The sequence below is a fragment of the Fusarium vanettenii genome (genome assembly GCF_000151355.1).
Source record: "Fusarium vanettenii 77-13-4 chromosome 4 genomic scaffold NECHAsca_3_chr4_2_0, whole genome shotgun sequence".
Lineage (NCBI taxonomy): Eukaryota > Fungi > Ascomycota > Sordariomycetes > Hypocreales > Nectriaceae > Fusarium > Fusarium vanettenii.
The window spans coordinates 1,776,922-1,798,723 of NW_003315879.1; the positions used below are offsets into that span (position 1 = coordinate 1,776,922).

Consider the following 21,802-nt stretch of genomic DNA (forward strand, 5'->3'; position numbering starts at 1 on the left):
ACTTAAATAGCCCTCCCATGTCTCGTCCGTTATTTCCTCACCTTAATAATCTCCGGCTCCGTGCGACATTCGGAGTTAAACAATAAAATCACGGGCGTTTCCTCCGCGCTTTTATTTTTACTGCTTTCCCTTTTAGGAAAACAATCCAAAGCCTCGGTAACTCGGCGCCTTTACCTCCGTGTCAAACTCCGGACATCGTCATAGAACAACGAAGATGGTATGAGAAACTCCATTGCTCTAATTGTCTCACAAATACGCGAATAGAATTGTATTCCCTTTTAGGAAAACAATTCATGTTCAGAGGACCATGTTCTTATTCCGTGTCTTTACTCCGTACCGCGAATCCGTGTATTGCTGCGGACATCGTGGAGCTACGACGATGACGGCGGTAAGAGAAGGTTGGAGTTATGGAGGACATGGCAAAGATAAATAGACAGTGTACAGACCTCTCCAGGAACTCAATAAACACATCATCATCTCAATCAACAAACAAGACCACACTCTCAACCAACTTCTCAACCCTTATACCATCATCATGACTTACACCATTCTTGGAAAGGAAGTCGGCCCTATCGGCTACGGTCTCATGAGTACTACTCCCTCAACACCCAATTCCAACGTGATTCTCTAACACCTCATCCAGGCCTCACCATGCGTCCCCTCTCGGACGATATCGCCTTCGCCGCCATCCGCGCCGCCCTCGACTCGGGCTGCAACTACCTCAATGGCGGTGAATTCTACGGCCCCCCTGACGCAAACTCCCTGACCCTCATGCGTCGATACCTTGAAAAGTACCCTGAGGATGCCGACCGCATAGTCCTCAACATCAAGGGCGCCCTCGGCCCTGACTACCGACCTCGCGGCACAAAGGAGGGCGTCCGCGAGAGCATCGACAACTGCCTGAAGACGCTGGGTCCTGTGGGACGCATCAGCCAGTTCGAGGCTGCCCGCAAGGATCCCAACTCGGACTATGAGGAAGAGACTCTGGCTGCCATTGACGAGTATGTCAAGGCGGGAAAGATTGACGGCATCTCGTGCAGCGAGATCAACGTCAACACCCTTCGCAGTGCTGCCATGAAGTACAACATCACGGCTCTGGAAATTGAGGTCTCGCTCTTCACTCCCGAGCCCCTCACCAACGGCCTTCTTGAGGCTTGTGGCGAGCTCGACATTCCTGTTCTCGCATACTGTAAGTCGCCCCTATACCTTCACCCTGACAGCACAAGGCTAACTGACAACCTCAGCTCCCCTCGGCAGAGGCTTCCTCGGTGGCCAGATCAAGTCATTTGACGAGCTCCCCGAGAACGACTTCCGCCGCATCAACCCTCGCTGGCAGGGTGAAAACTTCACCAAGAACCTCGAACTCGTCTCCTCCATCGAGGCCATCGCCAAGAAGAAGGGCTGCACCACCGGCCAGGTCGCCATTAACTGGCTTGTCGCCCTGTCGAAGCGCCCTGGCATGCCCAAGATCATCCCCATTCCTGGCTCCACCAACCCGGACCGCATCCGCGAGAACGCAACTGTTGTTGACTTGAACGATGATGATATGGCCAGTATCGACAAGATCCTCGCTTCCTTTGAGACGGCTGGTGAGCGATACCCTGCCGCTCATATGGACTTGTTGGATGGTTAGATAGGGGCAGCGAGCACAGAGCAGAGGGATGAGTGGTAAACCAATTAGATAGACAAATGCTTTTCATTTCTTCATATCTTCGTATCATCATGATTCTTGTGTCAACATCGTCTCAAACAAGCCAACAATTGCTACTCGTTGTCCAGTAGGTGACCATATGGACCGGCAAGGGATGATGGCCAACCCTGTCGGCAAATCAACTTGCTCCCACAAAGACCCAACTTGAGTAGCGTCAACGTAGACAAGAGAAGACTTGTTGAGGCTGATATCGGGCTCGTTAGGGCGCAGTTGGCGGATGGACTCGTTGAGGGCCTTGCTCATGTCCGCCTCCAATCCACCAAGTGTAAAGTTTTGAGATGCCTCGTCACAATAATAGGCCAGAGTACTGTATATCACTGTGCCGCTTGTCGTTTGCACAACTGCATGCCAGGCATTCCAGCCTAGGATCCCGACTTCGGGAGGAGGAATCATCACAAGACTTGCATCATCCACCTTCGATAACCCGTTGTGAGCATGCCATTCCACATCAGACTGTCGGGGCAGCTCTTCAACCTCAACAGCAAAGGTTGGCGGGACACAAGTGTCAGGCTCGTTCTGCTGACGAAGGGTGAGGACCTCCCAGTCAGGAATCTTTGCGGGCTTCTCATCATTGGCTGCCAACGTCATGTAAGCCGGGTTGTACTTTAGATCCCAAGGATCAGGGCCGTTGTCATTGTCCTCATCATCGTCAGGAGATCCGTGAGCCTTCTTCCAAGCATGCCCTGCAATCTGAGCGCTGCGTTGCATCTCATTAGGAGAAGTGGCCTGAGGAAAGTAGGCAACTGAGCTTGTCCAGAATTGAATCTTGAGTTCTTGACCAACTCGCCAGAGATGCTGCAGAGAGAGCGCAACTTGGAGCTCGTGCGAGGTTTCAGAAGGGGCCGGGAGCAGCATCGTGGCTGGAATCAGGGGAATTTGTCCTGCAATGGAGATACATCGAAGACCAGTCGCCTGCTGGCGGATCGTAACGGGTACGTCTATGGCCTGACTGTAGGGACCAATGTTTGCAGGAGCCCAGTAGGACCGTGACTGGACATGAAGACCATTGCGGTCTTCAGATGCTTGAGACACAGGGGCAGTGAGATACACAGCGATGCTGACGCCATCCGGGAGCAGATCACCGCAGGATATGGTCACTCGAGCCGGCGGATTGGGTTTTGGAAACAGCTTTCCGTACTCCCCGTTGACCTTTGGAAAGTCTGACATGTGCCGCAGCACAATAATAGTGCTTGTGATCTGCGAGGGATCGATGGAAGCCTCTGACACCAGACTCCTGATCTTCGCCACGACCTGCACCGTCTGTTCCTGGATCGACGTCTCGCTCGTGCGCAGATCCGGGAGAACGGACCAGCGGTGAAGATCGATGTCGGCAGTTGCAGTCCCTGCACCCGCGGCGAATGGCGTTGGCTGCCTCGCAGAGGCAGAGACGTGCTTGGTCTCCTGTGCTGCCCAGGGTGCAGACAGCAGCTCATCCAACACGGCCTGGAACCTGGGATCGAGCAGATCAGGGATCCGAACTGTCGGCTCCTGTGCCTGTGCAGAATCTGGCTTTTCCTCGAGCCGTGCGCCCCCCAACAGGAGCCACGAGCAACCACCACCTTCACGCACGATCTTTCGCCCCTCGTCCGGGACGTTGATCCTCTTCTTGAAGACACGACAAGGTCCGTCGACGACGAGGGTCTCGAACTCGCCACCTTCTCCCAGGGCCGCTGCGCCTTCAGCTGCGCCAAACTTGCGAAGTGCGTTCTTCACACGCCGGGCCCCTGCCTCGCTGGATACCGGCTCCCAGAGATAGTCCTCGTCCAGACCAGCGCTGGCAACTTTGATGATCCGTGCCTCAAGCCCGGCGTTGGCCATGTCGACCAGTAGCTGGGTGTCACTTGCAGTGGCTGCGGATGGGGGTGGCAGGATCGGGTACTGCCATAGGTAGGCCAGGGGCGTGAGGCCAAGGCGCAGGGCGATTGACTCAACACGGGTGCGCTGGTAGGTAGAGAGAATAGCACCGGCGCAGAGGGCATTGGCCTCAGGATGGCGGGCGATGATGGCCTGGAGCAAGGGCAGCATGGACTCTGTCTCGTCGCTGTCCTGAGCGTCGGCCATCGTCGTCGCGTCGTAGTCCCTCTCATGGCGGACCGCACGTCCAGCGATGGGCAGGCGATAGAGCGGCAGTCCAGTCGCGGCGGCGTACAGGGGGAGAACTTCATGACCGACCGTCTGGTACATAAAGCTGTTCAGGTCCCTGTCAGGTTCGCCATGGCCATGTTCCTCGGCATCCGGTTGGGCCGCCCAGGTACCCGGGTCGATGACCTGAAGGCCCGCGGGAGATGGCAGCGCAGACGACGCACGAGGATTGGTCTCGAGCTCAGTCGTGGCGTCTTGCCCCCGGGATGATGACTGTTCCTGGACGAGGAGGGCGTGCTCTTGCTCTTGGCTGGTGTCCTCGTCTGCCGGGAACAGGTTCGCGAGGGCCACGATACGGTGGCCGTGCTCGATGCAGTGGATCAGGCTGAAGAAGCTGTCCTTGCCTCCCGAGATTAGAGCAATGACATTGAGCCCGTCCGACGACATGATTTGGTTGGGCGTTTGTTTCGTTGTCGTCGCAGCGAGTGGCGTGTCTGTCCGAGCAGCCGGAGCCGGGAAATGAGGCTCTAGCAATTAATCCAGAAGGCGGGCGTCTTCAAGCTGCTTTCCACTTTCCCTCGCTGTGCCGTGCTGCCTCGCTTGCGGGTATTTGGTGTGGTGAGTATCGATAGCGTGGTGTGTATTCATTTGGTGGTGGAGGTTTTTAGGTTGCTGCCGAGTCGTTGGTGGAGTCTTGGATCAAGCAATTAGAGTAGAGAACCCAATTGCTTGCGCTTGTTCCACGGTTCATGGCTTCACCATGGATGTTTCATCACGGACCACGACCGGACTGTCTACAACCTTCTTCACGGACCTGAGCTATTCATTCACTGATTGTATGGGGTGTTATCGTTTGCCTCTATTGAGCACGTACGTACCGGGCTACCTAGCAAGTTCAACAGCGCCGTCACGGTGCCCCGGCCGGGCCCTGATCCTGACCAGCCGGAAGCCAAGCCTCCCAAGTGTCAATTGGCGATGCCAATATCAATGATATTGCACCATGTCAATCCCGTCCTTGACGCAATCTCCCCGCCCCGTCTCTTTCGTCTCATCTCGTCTCATCTCCGGCTCCGGATCCTCTCCTCGGCGGGGAATACGTCCGGGGCGGCGATCACCCGAAGCCGGTGCTGCTTCTAGCTCAGGCATCGTTACTTGGTGAAGAAGGTCGTTCCTAGGAGGCAAATTCATCGACAGAGTGATTTGCAAACCCCTGCACAGTAATGAGCGACCTGTCCCCGCCCAAAAGGGAGCGCTATCCAGGATTCCAAAGACGCGGTGGCTGGCGGCGGGCGCCAGATGAGATCGCAATCGAAACTCCCGAGCTCTAGGCTCGACTGAAATCTCGGGCGAGAGAACCTGTCCCCTGTAGAGATGGCCTCTTAACCAGGGCACACAGAGAGTTGATGGAATCATGGCTGGCAGTCCAGGTCGTCAGCGGCTCAGTGCTCTTTGGCTTTGGGTTCATGCAAGGTCCATGGACGGCTCGGTACGCCCCAAAATTCCGCCTCGGAAAGCTTGGCTGAGCGCCCTCTCGTGGCTCCCTTGACCTCAAACCACTAATGTGACGAGGTCTACATCATCATCATGACTCGAGGCACTCCAGTTTGAGCTCAAGATTAGGGCGTGTGGTCCAGACTCGACAGCACAGCCAGTACAAAGATAAATTTTGCTCCGGGTCTGGAATGATCAAAGCCCCAAGGGAGGTGCAAGAAGTCTTGGTGATGGTTTCAAGCCAAGAAGCCCAACAAATGGATACGAGACACTGAGCATGAGACAGTCAAAAGACAAGGACTTGAAGTTTGGTGGCAGCATTTTGTAAATTTGACTGTTGTGTCAAGGTTTCTAAAAAGTGTACATGATTTGTTGTGAGGATAAGTGCCTGTCATGATTGTGACCAGCACATCCTGTACTCGACATCTTCCAAATTCAGCAACAGGAAAACGACAGACAATGAAGCAGAGTAAACACAAGAATGTGGCCGAGCTGTATGCGAAAAACAACAACCCCCTCCACGCGTCTCAAGTGATAACGTCGTCCCGGCGAGCCCTCTGATCCAGCTGCTGGCCGCCCGGGATGATTACAACGAGTGTAAGAACGGCAAGCCGCCAAGTTTTGATGGACGTCTTTGTCGTTGGTTGGCAAAACTCATCCATCACACCTTTCTTTCGATGCAAGCTTTGGTTCCCCAGATGTAAAAAATTCAAATTTTCCCCCTCGCGCCGGAATTGTGTCCATGGAATTTCCCCCCAATAATTGAAGCCTCGCTCAACCGGCTCGGGGACCGGGTTGGCTGGCAAACGCGATGCAACTCTCGAAATCAAAAGCAGAAAACGACAAATATCCTCCCTGGTCGTCAGGCGTAACAAGGAGGTCTTGGAAGTGTTGATACAGGTATTGCGACGATGTTCTTGTTGTAATGTTGTGTAAATGCATTCATAACCGCTTGCACTCTTTTTTGCTGTGAATCCCTTTTACCCAAGGATGTAACCCAAATGGAAATTGTTCCGTGACCCTACTACTACTACCACCGCCTAACTCGAGCGAGTGGCCAAGAGAAAAAAGAAGGTCGTCAGCGTCGTATCGGGCGTATATCAAGATGGTCGGCTGACTGTCTCGATCATGTTGTCGTGTTTTGTTGGCATGACCATTTAGTCGGAGCGCTTGCGCTTCTTCTTGCCCTGGTCGCTACCCTCGTCCGATGAGAGCTCGCTGGCGCTGCCGGGAACCTCGGAGGCGATCTGGAAGAGGACCTTGCCGTAGGCGCTGTAGTCATCTCCAGCAGGCTGAGGCACCATGGAGGTATCATAGGCGTGGCTGTCATCGTCGATGAGGTTCATGACGATGGCACCGCTGCCGTGGGTGCGGGCGTGCTGAGCGAGGTTATCACTCCTCGAGAACTTCTTGCCACACTCGTTGCACTCAAAAGGCTTCTCCTGAGTGTGAAGAGAGCGGTAGTGGCGCTTGAGGTGCTCCTGGCGGCGGAATCGGCGGTTGCAAAGATCGCACACAAAGGTCTTGGAGGGATCCTCAGTGAGGGACTGCTTACGTCCCCGGCGGTTGGCGGGAGCGGGAAGAGGAGTGGGAGCAGCCTCGGAACCGCTGGAAGCGTTGGAGTCGCTGACATCGCCGGCAGCATCAGCAGCCTGGGTGGGGGTCTGCTGGGCGCTGCCCGACTGGGTGGTGGAAGCGGCAACGTTCATGACGGGAGCAGCAACAGTCTCGGTCTTGTGGGTCTTCTTGACGCGCTTGTCTTGGTGGCAGTCCTCAGACTGGCAAGTGGGAGGGCTGGGAAGAGCAGGGAACTGGAAAGCCTCGTTCTCATCAAAAGACAGGTCCTCGTCACCAATGAAGCTACCGTGGCCAAGAGAGACGACGGAAGAGCCAGTGCAGGCACGGGGGCGACCAATATCAGACTGCTCAGCTCCGAGGTTGACAAGGCTGTTCACAAAGTCGTCCTCAGACTCAAAGTCGGAGAAATCTTCAAAAGTGGGCAGGCCGTTGGGGATAGCAGGGTTGAAGTCAAAGGACTGAGCAGCGATAGGCTTGGGCTCAACCTTGATCTCGTCAACCAGGGAGAACTCGGGGGTCAGGGCGTTAACGGCGGCACCAGAGACGGTCAAGTTCCTGGGATCGCAAAAGTCGACGTCGTGGTCAGGAGTGGTCACTGAGCGCGCGTAGGGAGCAGGCGAAGGCGAGAGTGAAGGCGTGGACAAGAGGTCGCTGGCGGTGTTGCTAAGCGAGGGAACCTTGCCGAGTTGAGATTGGAGGTACACTGCCAATCGCGGTTAGTCTCAGGTCTTTCCCGCGATACCCCACTATTCAGGTGCTATGAGCCATGACAGCGCAGCGCTTTTTGGTGGAGGCCAGCCAAACTGCGCCTCGGTGCTGATTGGAGCCCGAGGCCGCCAACGTCAACCATAAGCACACCACCATCTCCCGTGGCCAAACCCAAAAATAGGCTCGAGCCCGGGTTTGCCGCACAATGGGATTGTTCTCCTCGTATGCGATGCCATAATGGGAAGGATCTGAGTAATAAAGGAAATGCTAAAATAGCTGCTGTAACTTACCAGGTGTCATGGGAGGGGATCCGCAGCTGGACCAGTCAAGGACAGATGTCTCGGCGGGCTCGAGGCCCTCCTTGATACCGTCCATGCCATCCAGTCCCGAGAACATGGGGTTCATGGGAGTCTGAAGCACCTCGCAGGCGCTGGGACTGCCGATGGTGCTTCCAGAGGTCGACAGTGGTGGGGTCGAGGGGAAGTACGAGTTGTCGTACAGCTCACTCTCCAGCATGATGGCAGGCTTATGGGACATGGGCTGGGGCGAGGCAGTTGGTGTCATGACGGCGGGACCGTTGCTGTACAGCGTGGGAGGCTGCGAGTTGCTGGCAGAGTTGGGTCGCGAGTAGACGGGAGTCGAGGGCAGTGTAGGGACCATGGGATACATGGGCATCTGCTGCATGGGCTGCTGCTGCTGGAAGTGTTGTCGCACCTCGTTCTTGGCCTCTGGGTTGTAGAAGTAGAAGGGAGCTTGGCCAATGGCCTGGGGCATCATGGTAGCGTCCATTTCTGCTGTAGAGTCCTTCATGTCAGCCACTGCGCCTAGTCATGGCCAGTCAGGTTGGTATTTGTAGGATTCCACAAACCTTGATAGAGTTGGACTCTGGGGTTGTTGGTGGTGCTTGACCGGTTTTAGATATTAGGTAGGTTGGATCCGGTATTGTAATACAGTTTGCTTCGCGACAAGACTGGCAGTCGGCCTAACGATGGTGGTGATTGTTCGGTTCCTTGGGTGGAAGAGAGTGGACGACAAGTGTCTGGCGGAGCAGTAACTGTCTGGATGGGGGAGGGTGACTCGATTATTAGGTGCGTTGGTTGGGGACGTTCTTGTTGTACATGGAAAACACTCGAGTCCAGTCTAAGAGACGATGTAGAGCAGGACGGGAGGGTTTATCAAGTATGTCGAGAGTGCCGCAAGATGTTGTTAATGAGTGTGAGGACTCTCGAAAGGCGAGGATATCCAGCAAATAAGAACGAGTCACAAAAGAAGGAAGAACCGAGCGGGCATAAAAGAGAAGAGATGATTACACAGATCCGACACTGCTGTTGTCGATCATACCTTTTGATGCGGAGGGAAACGAACGATGGACAAGCACGGGGACCATCGAGTGATAAGTACCTCCAGCGACGAAGCCCAGCAGCGCCTTCACTCACACGGGTCGGCCCAGATGAGCACGATAGGCAGATGGAAAACCCTCCGTCGCCTCCATGCCCTTGTCTCACTCGAGGAGCCAGGGTCAGGGAGCTGTGGACCAAGATCCACCTACACCACATCCCATTCTCTGGATCCACCATATCCCATCCCCATCCATCTCGCTCTCTTCTGTGGCCTTGCCTTGTCATTCTGCTCCCTCCCAGTCATCTCCATCCACGCCCAAGCCCTCACCCACCCACGCCCACGTCCTCTTATCCACAATCCCACCCGGCGGCGGGCCAGACGGCAGAGTGCCCCCGGACCCCTGGCCAAGTCATGTCTGGGGCAAGGGAAACATCAGATGCGGGTCTGGGCGTCCCTGGCCCTGGGCCTTGTCATCCACCGTCTCTGCCAGTACGGGCCTTGGGGCCACGGTTCCATCCACACCACCATGGCGCAGCCACTGGCTTTTCTAATTCTGGACGATGTCTGCTGGGAGCTTGAGCCCTTTGGTCGCCGGATGGTCCGCCGCGGTATGAAGAGTAGCCCCCGGAACCTATCCTGTCCCGTACCAATGCAACGACCCATGTCCCGACTGAAGAGAGAGCTCGGCCATAAAGTAGTGGATAGGTATGGATGGGTTGTGGATGTGGATGGGATGGGCACCAAGCTCGCAAAAAGAGGGTCCCTAGTCGCCTGTGCAAGCTTGTGCGAGCATGCACAACTCCCATGTCTCTCCCTCGGTGTCTCTTGTGTTTTGTGTGTGTGGTGTCGTCCATCCGTCAGTTTTTTTCTTCTTGGTGGTTTTTTGTTTTTTTGGTGCCTGCCTGTACGCGCGTAGTGCGTGATATGTGTGGCCATAATCCACAATCCGTTCAGCTGGCTGCCCTCCATCAACGATCCAGCGAACGGAACGGCTGCCACAGCCGCCATTGATGATGAGCACATCTCGCACATTTCTTCTCATCCCTCGTCTTATCCCTTCCGTTCGTTTGAATGGCTTGCGCTATGTGCTCGACCTCTCACTGTCCACCAGTGGAGATGTTGGGATGCCAGACGCGCTTGGGAGTTATGCCATGGCCCCAGCCAAGATGCGCCATGGTGCAATCCCACTCGCCAGCGCGACCTCCGTATATACCCAAGTGGCACGCAATCCGCAAACCGCGTCACAAGGGCTGCATAATCCCGCGCACTGATAGGGCGGCGCCGTCGCGAGTCGCCGTGCATCGGCGTGCATCACCGCGCCTCGCCGCGAGAGAATAAATAAAACAGATTGGGCGAGTCCATAACGGGTCCTGGCCGTGCACAACTCCGATTTTGTCCACTCGGAACTGTGCTGTGCACCCTTCTCGTCTTTGCATGTCGACGGCGCCAGACATGTGCACAGCCATTCGCTGGGCTGATGTCGTGTCACATCCACCTGCCCTCGAGCGCTATGCTCCGATGCATCGTCGGACGTCCAATGCAAGGCACAAACGACGGCGTCGCGCTGTTTCGGTTGCTGATCACCTCAATACGGGCTCTTGCTTGGTGGATGCGGATATGCAGTCGACGCCGTGGAGCGCCCGACGTCACCATCACCATTGCCGTCATCGTTGCGCGGCTCAAGCTGGAGGGAGCCCGTTGTTAGTGATGATGCCGCTTGTTGCTCTGGTTGGATCTGCGCCTCGTCACAGCGCGTGGGCGGATATGGAGCAGAGGGCTTGTTTGTTGGAGCATTCGCCCATCATCGCTCAAGATAGCCAAAAGACGAAACAAGGAGTGTAAGCTAAAGCTTGATGCCGCGGCAGTCGAGGTGACAGGTGTGCGATATGTTTGACCTGTCTGCTCTGTTGACTGGCTACTCCGTTGCTGACTGGCTGCAAACTGGCTGGTGTGATTGCTTGCCGAGGACCTGATTGCTTCGCTTTGCTTGCTCGCTTGCTTGGCCGCTTGCTTGCTTGATTGCTTGCTTGCCTGTTCGCATGCTGCTCATCATGGTCACGTTCAGCCCGGCTTGCATATCAAGGTAGATGATGCGAGCACCCTGTCAATGTGCCATTCCCAACGGCGGATACTGACATGGAACGGATGCACCGTCAAACGACGCAGGAAGCTGCAACTCGAGGTGTCATCCAGTCGAGTCGAGTCCTCTGTAGCTTGTCCCGAAACCGTAGCATTGTCAATGTCAGAGGACGAATAGTCATGCCACTATAGCCACCTCTTGAGCCAAACAAGAAAGACAAGCAATGGCGATGTGGGCCACTAAACTGATCAACAATGTCACCGAAGCCTGCTGCGACCTGGAATAAGGCAGGTCCGAAGGACGCTGATACAGCCCCCGCCAGAATTAATTTTATGCGGCAAGCCCGGGTGCGCACGCTCTTGCGCTCTGACGTCGGTTGTCGCATTGGCCTGTGCATAAAACGGGATGGAGCGTCCCTGGCACCTACCAACTCGGGGAAAGCTGTCTGGCCCTAGTCCTAATGTGAGATGTTATACCTCGTACCTGAGCTTCCATTATTCTGCAACGCCCGCCATTGATTGACCCAGAGCCAGACCAGACCATGGGCGAGCCAGTTGTGGACGTGGATAGTGACAGAGTGGATGGTCTATTGTGGATGGCGTATGACGACCTATGGACCGTCCGGGCAGCATTGCGTAAGTGCGGTTGACCTTGAAGTGCTGAACATGTTAGTTGCAGCAAGATTCCATAACCCAACCCGCCCAGTCCCGCCAGGTCCGAGGCGTTTGGCCGTTCGAGCTGAGGCTTAGAGGCTTGAGCCCATGGCCCGCATGGTTCAACGCAGAAGCCGTCTTCCAGGTAGGTAGGTAGCTACGTTGTATGGCATGAAGGAGGCCTATCTTCGGCCAACTCAATGGAAGGGTTAAACAGCGTTACCTCGGTTTATGCGAACGTCTAAATTGTTACCTAATTGCCCATCTACCCTGAGGATAAGGTAAATTTGACATGTCCGAACAAGGACAAGACCGACCCAGCCAGTCGTCCCCGGTAGCGATAGGCTCACAGTCCCCAATTTGCCAAAGGGTCCCGAGGAAAGAGAGACGACTTCTAAATGCAACGTCAGAGGATCCCAGAATCCCAGAATCCCAGCAGCCTCGAGATCCCAGGAATCTAGGACCTAAGCAAGCGTAATGCAACCAGCGACGCTCCGGCCCCTGACCCGGCCAATCGTCTTGAACCAGACGTCCCTTCTGGGGAAGGTGCTACGCGGCCGTGTCTTGGCTTGTTGCTTTGTCCCGTCTGGCCTGGGCGTTCAACTGCGCCTGTTCGCTGGCTGCACCGGGCTGCCTCAACTCCTTCAAGCCCGCCGCTTGGCCCGCCACCAAATCGTCGCCAGCAGCCAGTGGGCGCCCGCGTTGGCTTGGCTTCTCAGGTTCTCCATTCCCCATCCATTGTCAAGTCAGGCACAGCACAGGTACAGCAGCCAGAGAGCACGCACTGAGAGCTAGAGTTGGGCGCCACAAGCTTCAGCTCCCCTCGGCCACGATCACCGCACCATGAGGCCGGTGCGCCATGCACCAGGCTCCGTGCGCCGACAGTATCACGGCCGCTGACAAGGACGTTGACTCAAGCAGCTTGTTCGACATCCGCCAGTCGACAATAACAGCGACGCCGTCGTCGACGCCGCCCCCGCCGCCGCTTTGTCTTCAACCCCGCCTCCGTGCTTCCATGACGCTTCCTTGAGCCGACTGGCTCACCAAGAGGGCCTCTCAGCTCAATGGACATCGTCCGTCTCACCATTGCGCCGACAGCGAGTCAGATCAGGCAGGCCACGAGGTGAGAGCTGCTCAGATCGAGATCTACACTAACACGGACGGACGGTCCCACGGCATCGTCCCGGAACGCACTACCAGCTTCCAATCCCGCTGCCACCCTCTTGCTCGTGTCAGGTCGACTGTCATCCCAACTTTTCCCAAGTACTCTTTTGAGGGTCCAGGTCTCTCACCGGGGTCAGTCATGGTTGAAGAGCTAAACGGAGCTCTGATCATGGTCTGCCTCTCTTTTGAACCGTTTGTGGCTTCGCCTGCTCCCGTCTTACGTCTGTCGATGGTGGTGTCATGTCGTAAGAGCAAGAGCACCTCAGTTAAGCCCACGAGGCATGCTCGACGGGTAGCCGGGGTCAAGGACCGACATCCCAAGGGACCACCATATGGATCTTACCTGTATCTTGCCCCCGTATGGCAGATGGAAACGGCAGCCGAGCAGTGTTTTGAGCCCTTCGCAACCACAAGAATAGACTGTCAACGCATCGGCTATGGGAGGCACAAGTCCAATGGACTCGAGACCCTGGTGGTAATTCCCAACCTTCTGGAACACCTGGCTTAGGATGGAAATGGCACCGAACAATTACGGGCCTTGATCGGAGCAACTTCCATCTTGTTCACAACCGACGTTTTCAGGGTCACAACCGACACAGAGCCGGGAGTCTATGATCAATAGCCTGCGAATGACCATGCGACCGTCCGCCCCAGAAAACGGCCGCGTTATTGGCTTCGGAAGCTGAACGTTCCAGAAGGTCCCAAAGGCTCGGCGGGCCCCTCAATCGTCAAACTCGTCAAACTCGTCATCGAACAGGTGAAACATCTTTGGCGATCCATACATACGAAAGCATGTGCCCTGGTGGCGGATTCAGGCTTAGCGTTGGCGACGATATCCGTACCGTTAGGGAAAACGATGGCATGACAATTTGTCTTGCCTTTTCGGCTGCCGTTCGATGTCTCTGATGGAATGTCTCTGCCCGCTCTCGCGCCGTCGCCGCCTTTCCTTCCCGCCCGTCCTGCCGTCTCCAGTCTTTGAGCCTCGAGTCGCTGACTCTCTGCAATTGCAGCGGTGCCCCGGCCCACAGCTCCCGACAATTTCCTCTTGAGGACACGACGTTACGAACGAATGCAAAGTGGGGATCTGATAATCTCAAGCGATGCCCATTATGAACGGCACGACCGAATTGTGGCCGTCCGACAATGCCAGGCTAAATGGCCCGGGTCGTGTCCCATTGGACAGCACAAGGACAATCCCCCGGACCTGAAACTCTAGCTGCTGCACAAAGTCACGGTGCCTGAGCGTGGTGCTATGCTTTCGGGGTTGCATTAGCCAGGAACTATGCATACGAGACGACATTATGTGGGATAGCGCGCGGGGCATCAGCTCAAACGAGCAGAAGGGACGCGTCTCGGCGCACAAACAAGGCACAAATCGACATCTCATTTCCCCATGCAAGCCACATGCGCACAAGCACGCATCACATTGCATGGCATCCTCTAATGCCTCAGGCCATCATAATCTGGGCCCTCTTGTCTCCTCCTCTGGACAGACAGAGTCCGTGTCCCTGTGCTTGTGCTCGTGCTTGTGTGCTCGTGCGCCTGCACGTGCGTCTGCATACGGATCGATGTCCCATATTGGCTGGTGGTTTTGCACAAGGGACCTGCTGAGGCTGCATAATGCCCTCAACCTAGCCCATAGCCCATGCTCGCCATGGCACTATCCACAAGACGCTCGAGAACGAGGCCCCCAATGGCCCCCAAGAAACCTTCAAGCCATTGATGCCAGAAGGCCTCAAGGACTAGGGACGCTCATCCCATCTACCGGGTGTCGATCGTCGCCACTAACAGTAATCGACAGAGCCCATCTCCAGACCACCGATGAGGTCGATTCGGCGAGGACCATGGGCAGTCCCAGGACATGGGGGCTCGTTGACACCGAAGGATGGCTCTCTCATCATGCGGTTTGCTTCTATTTCTCTGCTGCCTTGCCATGAACCGGACCTCGCCCTGCTATATCGGGAAAGTCCCCAATAAACCTCGTCTCTTCTCCAACAGCCGGGCACCTGGCGATTCTGGGGCGCCGGCTGGGTCCCATGGAGCCTTTACTTGACAGGTCGGGTGCCCTGTCGGTGTCGGTTTTTGGGACCGGCCGTCGTCGTGTGCCTTAGTAAAGATACGCCCTGGGCCCAATGACCGACGCCCTCGTGGACCCTCGTCGAACGGTGGCAATCTGGCTGCTTGGTACCTTGCATGGCGGCGTTCTTCTGCAGAATGCCGCAGAAGACAGGCCCTTGAGACGCGACCGCCGCCGTTATGCAGGAATAGGAACAGCGGCCAGTTGTGGCCGCCACACCAATCCTTCGCCAACCGTCCCTCCCAGCTCCCTGAGCCGTTTGGCAGCAGTGTGTGGCGTTGTGCCGCGAGCAAGCTTGCTGCATGGACGCCTATCTCAGACTGGTAGGTAGGCACGCAGTTTGCTCTACATCATCACATCACATATCACACCTCTGGCTCTCTTGGGGAGCAGCTAACGTCAACCCGCTGAGCTGGGCTTGTTTCCGCGAGGCGAGCTGCGACCGCCCACGCGGCTTGCGACTCAGAGGTTGTTTCCGCCATAGTTCACAGTTACATCAGCTACAAACATGGCTCCAATCCTTTCATCCTTCCATTCATCCAGCCAGACTACGGGCTTGGCCCACGATGATCCGTGGTGGACATGGCGGCCCGGCCACTCGTGCGAGATTGCCCCAGAATCGTCAGCAACCGACATCGCTCGCCATCTATCGCCATCAAGCATCACATCACCATGCGGCCGAACCCTCGACTCGACACTTGGTCCTGGCCTGGAGGCTGGAGCATTGGCATTGGCATTGGCATTGACATTGGACCCTCCGTCTTGAGTTATCTACTCCACTGATCCTCCTCGCGGGGCTTCTCGCGGCCTTCCCACTACAGCATAAGCTCCAGGGAACGTGCCCTGAAGCTATCGACACCGCCGTCGCGCTGAGACCACAGGGCGGTGCAGGCCCCGGAGGCCCTTGACATTGAAGGCATATCGTCAGCTCCGTCGCCGTGTTAGTGTGGGTTTGGGCCTCGCGGAACCGGCTGCGCACAGCCTGGTGTAGTGTGGTGGCAGATATGGGTGCAAGCATTGATAGCGGGCACTTACCTAACGATCCACGACGAGTCATCGCGTTCCCACGCTTGGCTAACCCCAATCCCAGAAAGTGGGAGCCGTGAGGTCTCGCGTCTAGCCGTTTCAGGCCTGGTCATGGCCACCAGCACTGTGGTTGGGCCGTGTTCGATCAGACCAGCAACAGCCGCAACACCAACAGAGTGAGGCAAAGAGATCCGTCGTGCTGGATTCAGTTGGCCCAGAGGCCCTGTCACCAACTGCACCACCCCAGACTAGGGAGCCAGGGAATCTCGTCCCGTGTCCGCGGGAGCCAGGGTACGGCGAGAGGCTCGTCTTGAAGAAGTTTTTTCCTCGCCTTGTTATCTCTGTTCTCTCTTTGACCAAGTCACCCTGCAATCTACGCAGTCGGTCAGTTTATCTATCGCTCCGCTCAATGCTACATCTATGCTTCAAAGACGAGTGGGTATTTCTCATGGACACTCCGGCCACGCCAATTAATCCATTCGGGGCCGTAATTCCCCAAATTGCACCTTTCGACCCAGCTGTAGGTACCATCATGAGGTCCCAGCACGGCGTTTTTTGGAAGCGAGGGTGCCTGCTGCTTGGCTTTCCCTGGGGCAAGCCATGGAAGGATGAGACCCTGATGGTTGATCCAGCATGGGAGGCCCGCTGGACCAGGGGTCACCCCTCCCCGAGATGGACCGGCGGGACTTGGCAACCTTGTGCTGGAGATTTGGTAACGGCCCGGGTGCGTAGCCGTGTGGCCAGCCAATCTCGCTGATCAAGTCGACGGAGACTAGGACTGCAAAGATCCCTGTCCTCCGGCCCTTGGGACGCTCCCCGGATTTCAGCCCGGCCAAATGCAGTCCAGTTTGGATTTCCAGCGAATCCAACACCTGGTGCCCGACTCGCTCGCCGTGGGGCCTTCTGGACTTTGGCATGATTCTGGAAGATCGCCTCCCAGATACACATCTGACCTAGCTCACATTGGCGGTACCGAAGAGGGACATTATCCCGCGGCTGGGACGTCTAAACGACCCCAGGCGAGTCAAGCTTTTGGCTCATTCGTGAGCCCGAGCCTCTATCGGATGCCATCGCTCCTCTCGTCGCCGCCATCGTCCTTGCTGGGAGCCAAGAGGTGGTGCGGCAGTGGCGAGCTTCCTGAACAGCTTGGCCACCGTCCGGGGTGAGCAACAAGACTCAAAGAGACTATCCAATACAGTACAGTACTGTATACGGGCTAAGAGGCGATCGCTGGCATTATTTGGCGTTCTAAGATTCACCCGAAACTCGACCGACATCTCTTACCCCGGGTCAACCGGACAAGTCAGTCAGCGTTGCTGAGTCGTTCATGCATTCAGAAGCCTGTCGGTTCCACAGATCGACCTGGGTGACGGCTGGGAAGAGCCTTGCAAATTACAAGATAGTAGGGCTTGACAGCCATTTCGACACCGTCCAAACTATCCGTATGTCGACGTGGTACCTTGGGAAGCAATGAATGGTCCGCTTGGCCACGAGTCAATACCCTGCACCGAAGTAACGACCGACGAGCTGTGTGGAGGCAGCTCGAAATCAGCTCGTATCCAGGATGCCCTGGCGTGCCTGGAAGGGTGGCTCCCCAGTCCAGCCGCTAGACCACGGCCCCTGTCTGCGCCGACTGGGCATTCCGCCGACCATGTCCTTGGGCCTTCTCGAAGGTTTCAGACCCCACCCCAGCATGACGCGAGATCAACCCTCGATGATATGAACTGGTGGCCGGTTCGAGTTGGTGATGTTGCCTTTGAAATATCCATCCATGTTGAAGATCCGTCAGTGTGGGAACTAGTCAAAGGGACCTCGGCCTGGACGAATTGATTGACCTTTGCGGTGCTGATGAATCTACAAGGGTCCCGCTGAAGACGAGATAACTATCTCAAGACTTGGGTACTCCGTTTCCCCGTGGTTCGTCGAGGAGGAAACAGTGACAGGCGGCATCGGACTAGAGTGCATCACGGACGCTCGACCGACGGTCTGGGCACGCACTGCATTTTGAACAGTTATCAGAGCGGCTTTAGGTTATCTGGCGTCTATGCTCCTTTATCAGTGCTGTCATTGCCATGCGCGGCTACTTATCAACCCCACGGTGTTGAAGCCACACAGACCAATGCCATCACGAAATCATGACAGTCAACTTGCGTGGGACGACACCACCCAAGACCTATCAAGGACTCGGGCTCGCCTGTGGCGGGGTGGGGTAAGGTGAAGCAGTATGGTAACTGACCATGCTGCGACTACATTGTCAGGTTACCTTCCTTCTCGGTGCTCCTATGGAGATACGGAGCAGGTAGTGGCTTGTGCGAATCTATCCAGTATTTGTTCTCATGTTGGACCGCCATGACAGGCGAAGTCAAGGTGTCCTCGGGAGCAGGCATGTTCCAGCCAGCCCGTCAGTCATGGACAATGGTCCGTGGGTGCCCTTTGAGGATTGCTTTTGTTTGACTACATGTTTGCGAAGTCGGAGTTGTTGGTGGGTGACTACATACGTAACAGACTTGAGTTGATAGCTGATGGATGGAGCAGTAGGAGAGGCGGTTGCTCAATGATTGTCTCCCCCACGGTGGATGCTCAACGACGACTTCTCGATTGAGCAAGCCGCAGCTCATGCTCCATCCAGTTGAAGAGAAGTTTGCGTCGGTCCTCGAGGAGCAAGAGGCAAGATCCACACACCGTTCACTCGGAGAAAAAGAAAACATGATACACGGGCTTACAAGGAGCCAGGGCGGACAAACAGGCGGACGGGACGGGGAATGTTGACCGTTCGGTTTGCTCGAGGCGAAAAGAAAGAAAATTTCGGCTGGGGGTGGGCATACCAATGGATCCAATACCAACTAAACCCATACAGCACCCGGGCCATGTTCTTGGTGTAGGACAACTACCGACAATGGACAGGCAAAAGCAAATCCCAGGCACGGATGGTTCCACGATCCCGCATCCGAGGGTGAGGCTTTTCCCGCCATGGCCCGTGAGCTCGAGGAAAAAGGAAAGCAAGACGGCTTGAGAAAACTCTTTCGGTGCCAACGTTGGCTACACCGCAAGGAACTGTCTCAGGTACGAGAGTGCTTTGAGTGGATGTCGACATATTCCGTGTGGGGGGGCTTGATTGATTCCCTGGCAAGTCTCTCGATGATACATGCCAGGCCAGGCACATAGTAGATGGGTACTGCTGCTATTGCTACTATGCGTTACCTCCGCAAGGCGGAACTGGGTGCAGTGCAGTGCAGCGCTGCGCAGCGCATGCCTACACCGTATCTCCCGACTCCAGCTTCAGCTCTAGCAACAACCGAGGGAGGGATTCGAAATCGGTGCTCGTGCATGAATCCAAGTGGAAATCCATGTCGGCATGGTACTGCACTGGCAGAGCGGTCAAGAAGGAGAAACCAACCCCGAGTTTACGGGACAGTAACTCTGTCATTTCTCATTCTCAGGCGAAGTTGGTCGGCCGGCGCGGCAGCCCCGGGGCCAGAACGAGGCGTGATCCGCGGCTCCTGCGAGCCCAGGACATAGAACGGAGCAAGTATTTGCATGGAGCAAACATGCATTGCATCCATTCGTTGACCGACCTGGCCGCGGTACCTACAGCACGTCGAGGCTAGCAGGGCTACGGAGGGTCGGTACCGACAAGGTAACGTTAAGAGGTCATTTCGGCATTTGGGGTTGTATTGTCGACTGTTGTTTGGCCTTTATTGAGCCCACCCACAGTCAGTTATTAGTTGGGTGACATTTTCTTGGTTATGTTTGCACTATGCGCAACTGGGTAATTATCCTCTGATGTTACTTTTTTTTTTTTTTACTTTTGTTGTTTTCTTTTTGCTGCCTCTTCCCTCTCGTCCCCTCCGTCCTTGACCGAGCAGTCTCTTTTCGTCTCACTATCGTTTCTTTTTTCTTCCATTTATGACCTGTTTCTCGGCCATTCATAACATGGTGTGATTGATTGGATAACTTTTTATGCGAGGGTGTCATGTAATATGCCCATGCATGCGTATTACGTGTGCCCGATGCGATGCAGCAGCAGCAGGACTCGGACGCAAGGTAAGGACTTTGGTCGATCGGCTGCGTCTCACAGTGGAGGCGGAAACGGCGTCTTACACGGACTGCTCCAGTCCCCAGAAACGGGGATCCATCATGTCTTGGAACCGTGGTCCAATGCGAGGGACAGACTGACTACTTTCATGTCAAAAGAAGAAGCAACAGCAGCAACACGAGGCCGAGACACGAGGCGCAGACCCTCTCTGATGCGCATCCTGTGCTCAGCGATGAGGTTATCGACCCAATCGAGTTGGTTGGGAAAAGACGTTGGACCTGTCCAAGTGGAGGTTTGAAACGTTCTTGAAGCGTTGCTTGACTCAACTCAACCATTACATTACAAGACGGCACGCCGCCATATCAGCGAGCATTAAGACCAGGCTTGGCTTGGCTTCGCTTTTCTTTTTGTTTTACCTGACTCTACTTGTTTGGTCCTCTTTCTCACAACGCCCATGACGGATTTGGAGGCAGGCGAGTTGCAGTTCCATGCTCCATGTATGACATATTGCTTGCCGATGAATGGGCGTCTCGAGTGAGTCGCTGGTCGGCCCGTCTCACAAGTGTGTGTATTGCCTCGGTCATGCATCGGCCATGGCCCATGAGACGATGGGAAGTCTCTCCTGGTTTGAAGAAGCAAAGCAAAACAATTCTTTTCTCTCTCTGGGCAGAGGGCGTGGATATTGAATTGAATTCAGGCTTATGCATTGTTGTTGGAGCTACGGATTCAGAGTTTTCTCTCTGGACGGGGCCTTTATGAGTAGGGCATTGAAAAGACTGGGCAATTGATGATGTATCGCATTCTTGTGACGACTTGTCGACCTATCGGCGGGGTCCGGCGGGATTGATTGACGTTGTGAGATCCAGCTTGGCGGCTCTGTCTGTGGGCTGGACTGGACTCGTCCCCAGCTTCAATGCAGTGTCCTTCCTCTGTGGGGTTAGGGCATGCGGGCTTCACGATGCTTGGACGATGGGAGGTGGGGAATCGACTGTCACTCCGAGCTTTGAGGGGAGGATAGCCGCGAATAGAGAGGGTCGAGATGGCCTCATGCGGCGGCGAGGCACGACAAGACGAGGGGAAATCTGGAGCCGTTGGATCGGGACCCGGCCATGCGAAACCAGCCGGTGGCCGAGAGATGGAGCCGGCCGATGATGATGGGATGAATGGATGAGGAACGATAAAGCCTTGGTTGGCTGAACTTGTCTACAGGCCGGTTTCTTGCCGTGCATGTGAGGGAGAAGAAACTTCTTTTTTTTTTTTTTACTTCTTATTCTTGTCATGATGATCAATGGTTGGTCTCACGGGCGGATGCAAAGTCCGTCTCTTTTCGTCTGATGCTGCTGAAGCTGACACGTCATTCTGGGACCTGCATCAAGTCCCAATCTTGTCTGGTTTTCGATATGTGAGGGCAATGTTGAAAAGACGTATGCTTGAATAGGTCATTAGACCCCCCGTTGATGGAGGCAAAAAGCCGTTGGTCTTTCTTTTGGAACATGCTTTTTGTTACTGTCATGTAGCTTCCTTGCTTCTTTTTCCCTTGCTGCACACTGCCATGTCGGAACGGGACGGACGTTTATGGCATGATGGTGCTGCGGTTTTGAGTGAAATTGAAAAAAAAAAAAAAAAAATCTTTAACTTGTTGGATCTATAGTATCTGCATGACGGCGGTGGTCTGACCGGCAAACTGTAGGGTAAATCTGAGTCGAGTTGAAGTTCAAGATTTGACTCATTCCAGCTATTCTCGAGGGATGATGGCTGCTGGCATGGAGGCTTGACCATGACGCGGTCCTCTTGATCTTTGTTGGGCCTGTGTATGCGGGACACGATGGATGCAAGGGATCAATGTCGAGGCATG

The 21,802-nt window shown here is 55.4% G+C and overlaps 3 protein-coding genes across 3 annotated transcripts; 1 reads left to right on the forward strand and 2 right to left on the reverse strand.

Annotated features, from left to right (window-relative positions):
* Positions 1-535: 535 nt before the first annotated feature.
* NECHADRAFT_38751 (uncharacterized protein) lies at positions 536-1,633 on the forward strand (the record flags this gene model as incomplete). The annotated part of the gene is made up of 3 exons (XM_003051684.1): positions 536-590; positions 644-1,189; positions 1,245-1,633. The coding sequence occupies 3 exons, from the start codon at positions 536-538 to the stop codon at positions 1,631-1,633; spliced, it is 990 nt and encodes a 329-aa protein (XP_003051730.1).
* Positions 1,634-1,720: 87 nt separating this feature from the next.
* Positions 1,721-4,240, reverse strand: NECHADRAFT_38099 (uncharacterized protein; the record flags this gene model as incomplete). The annotated part of the gene is made up of 1 exon (XM_003052133.1): positions 1,721-4,240. The coding sequence occupies one exon, from the start codon at positions 4,238-4,240 to the stop codon at positions 1,721-1,723; it is 2,520 nt and encodes an 839-aa protein (XP_003052179.1).
* A 1,327-nt stretch (positions 4,241-5,567) lies between these two features.
* On the reverse strand, positions 5,568-8,904 carry NECHADRAFT_102564 (uncharacterized protein). The gene is made up of 3 exons (XM_003052134.1): positions 8,439-8,904; positions 7,861-8,364; positions 5,568-7,565 (listed from the first exon to the last, which is right to left on the reverse strand). The coding sequence occupies exons 2-3, from the start codon at positions 8,357-8,359 to the stop codon at positions 6,442-6,444; spliced, it is 1,623 nt and encodes a 540-aa protein (XP_003052180.1). The 5' UTR covers positions 8,360-8,364; positions 8,439-8,904; the 3' UTR covers positions 5,568-6,441.
* Between the last annotated feature and the right edge of the window lie 12,898 nt (positions 8,905-21,802).

Bases quoted from the DNA above. Each gene is read 5' to 3' on its own strand.
- NECHADRAFT_102564 (XM_003052134.1), bottom strand. From the start codon at position 8,359: ATGGACGCTACCATGATGCCCCAGGCCATTGGCCAAGCTCCCTTCTAC. The intron at 7,566-7,860 runs GTAAGTTACAGC...CGCGATTGGCAG, and splicing joins ATCCCCTCCCATGACACCTG to TGTACCTCCAATCTCAACTC.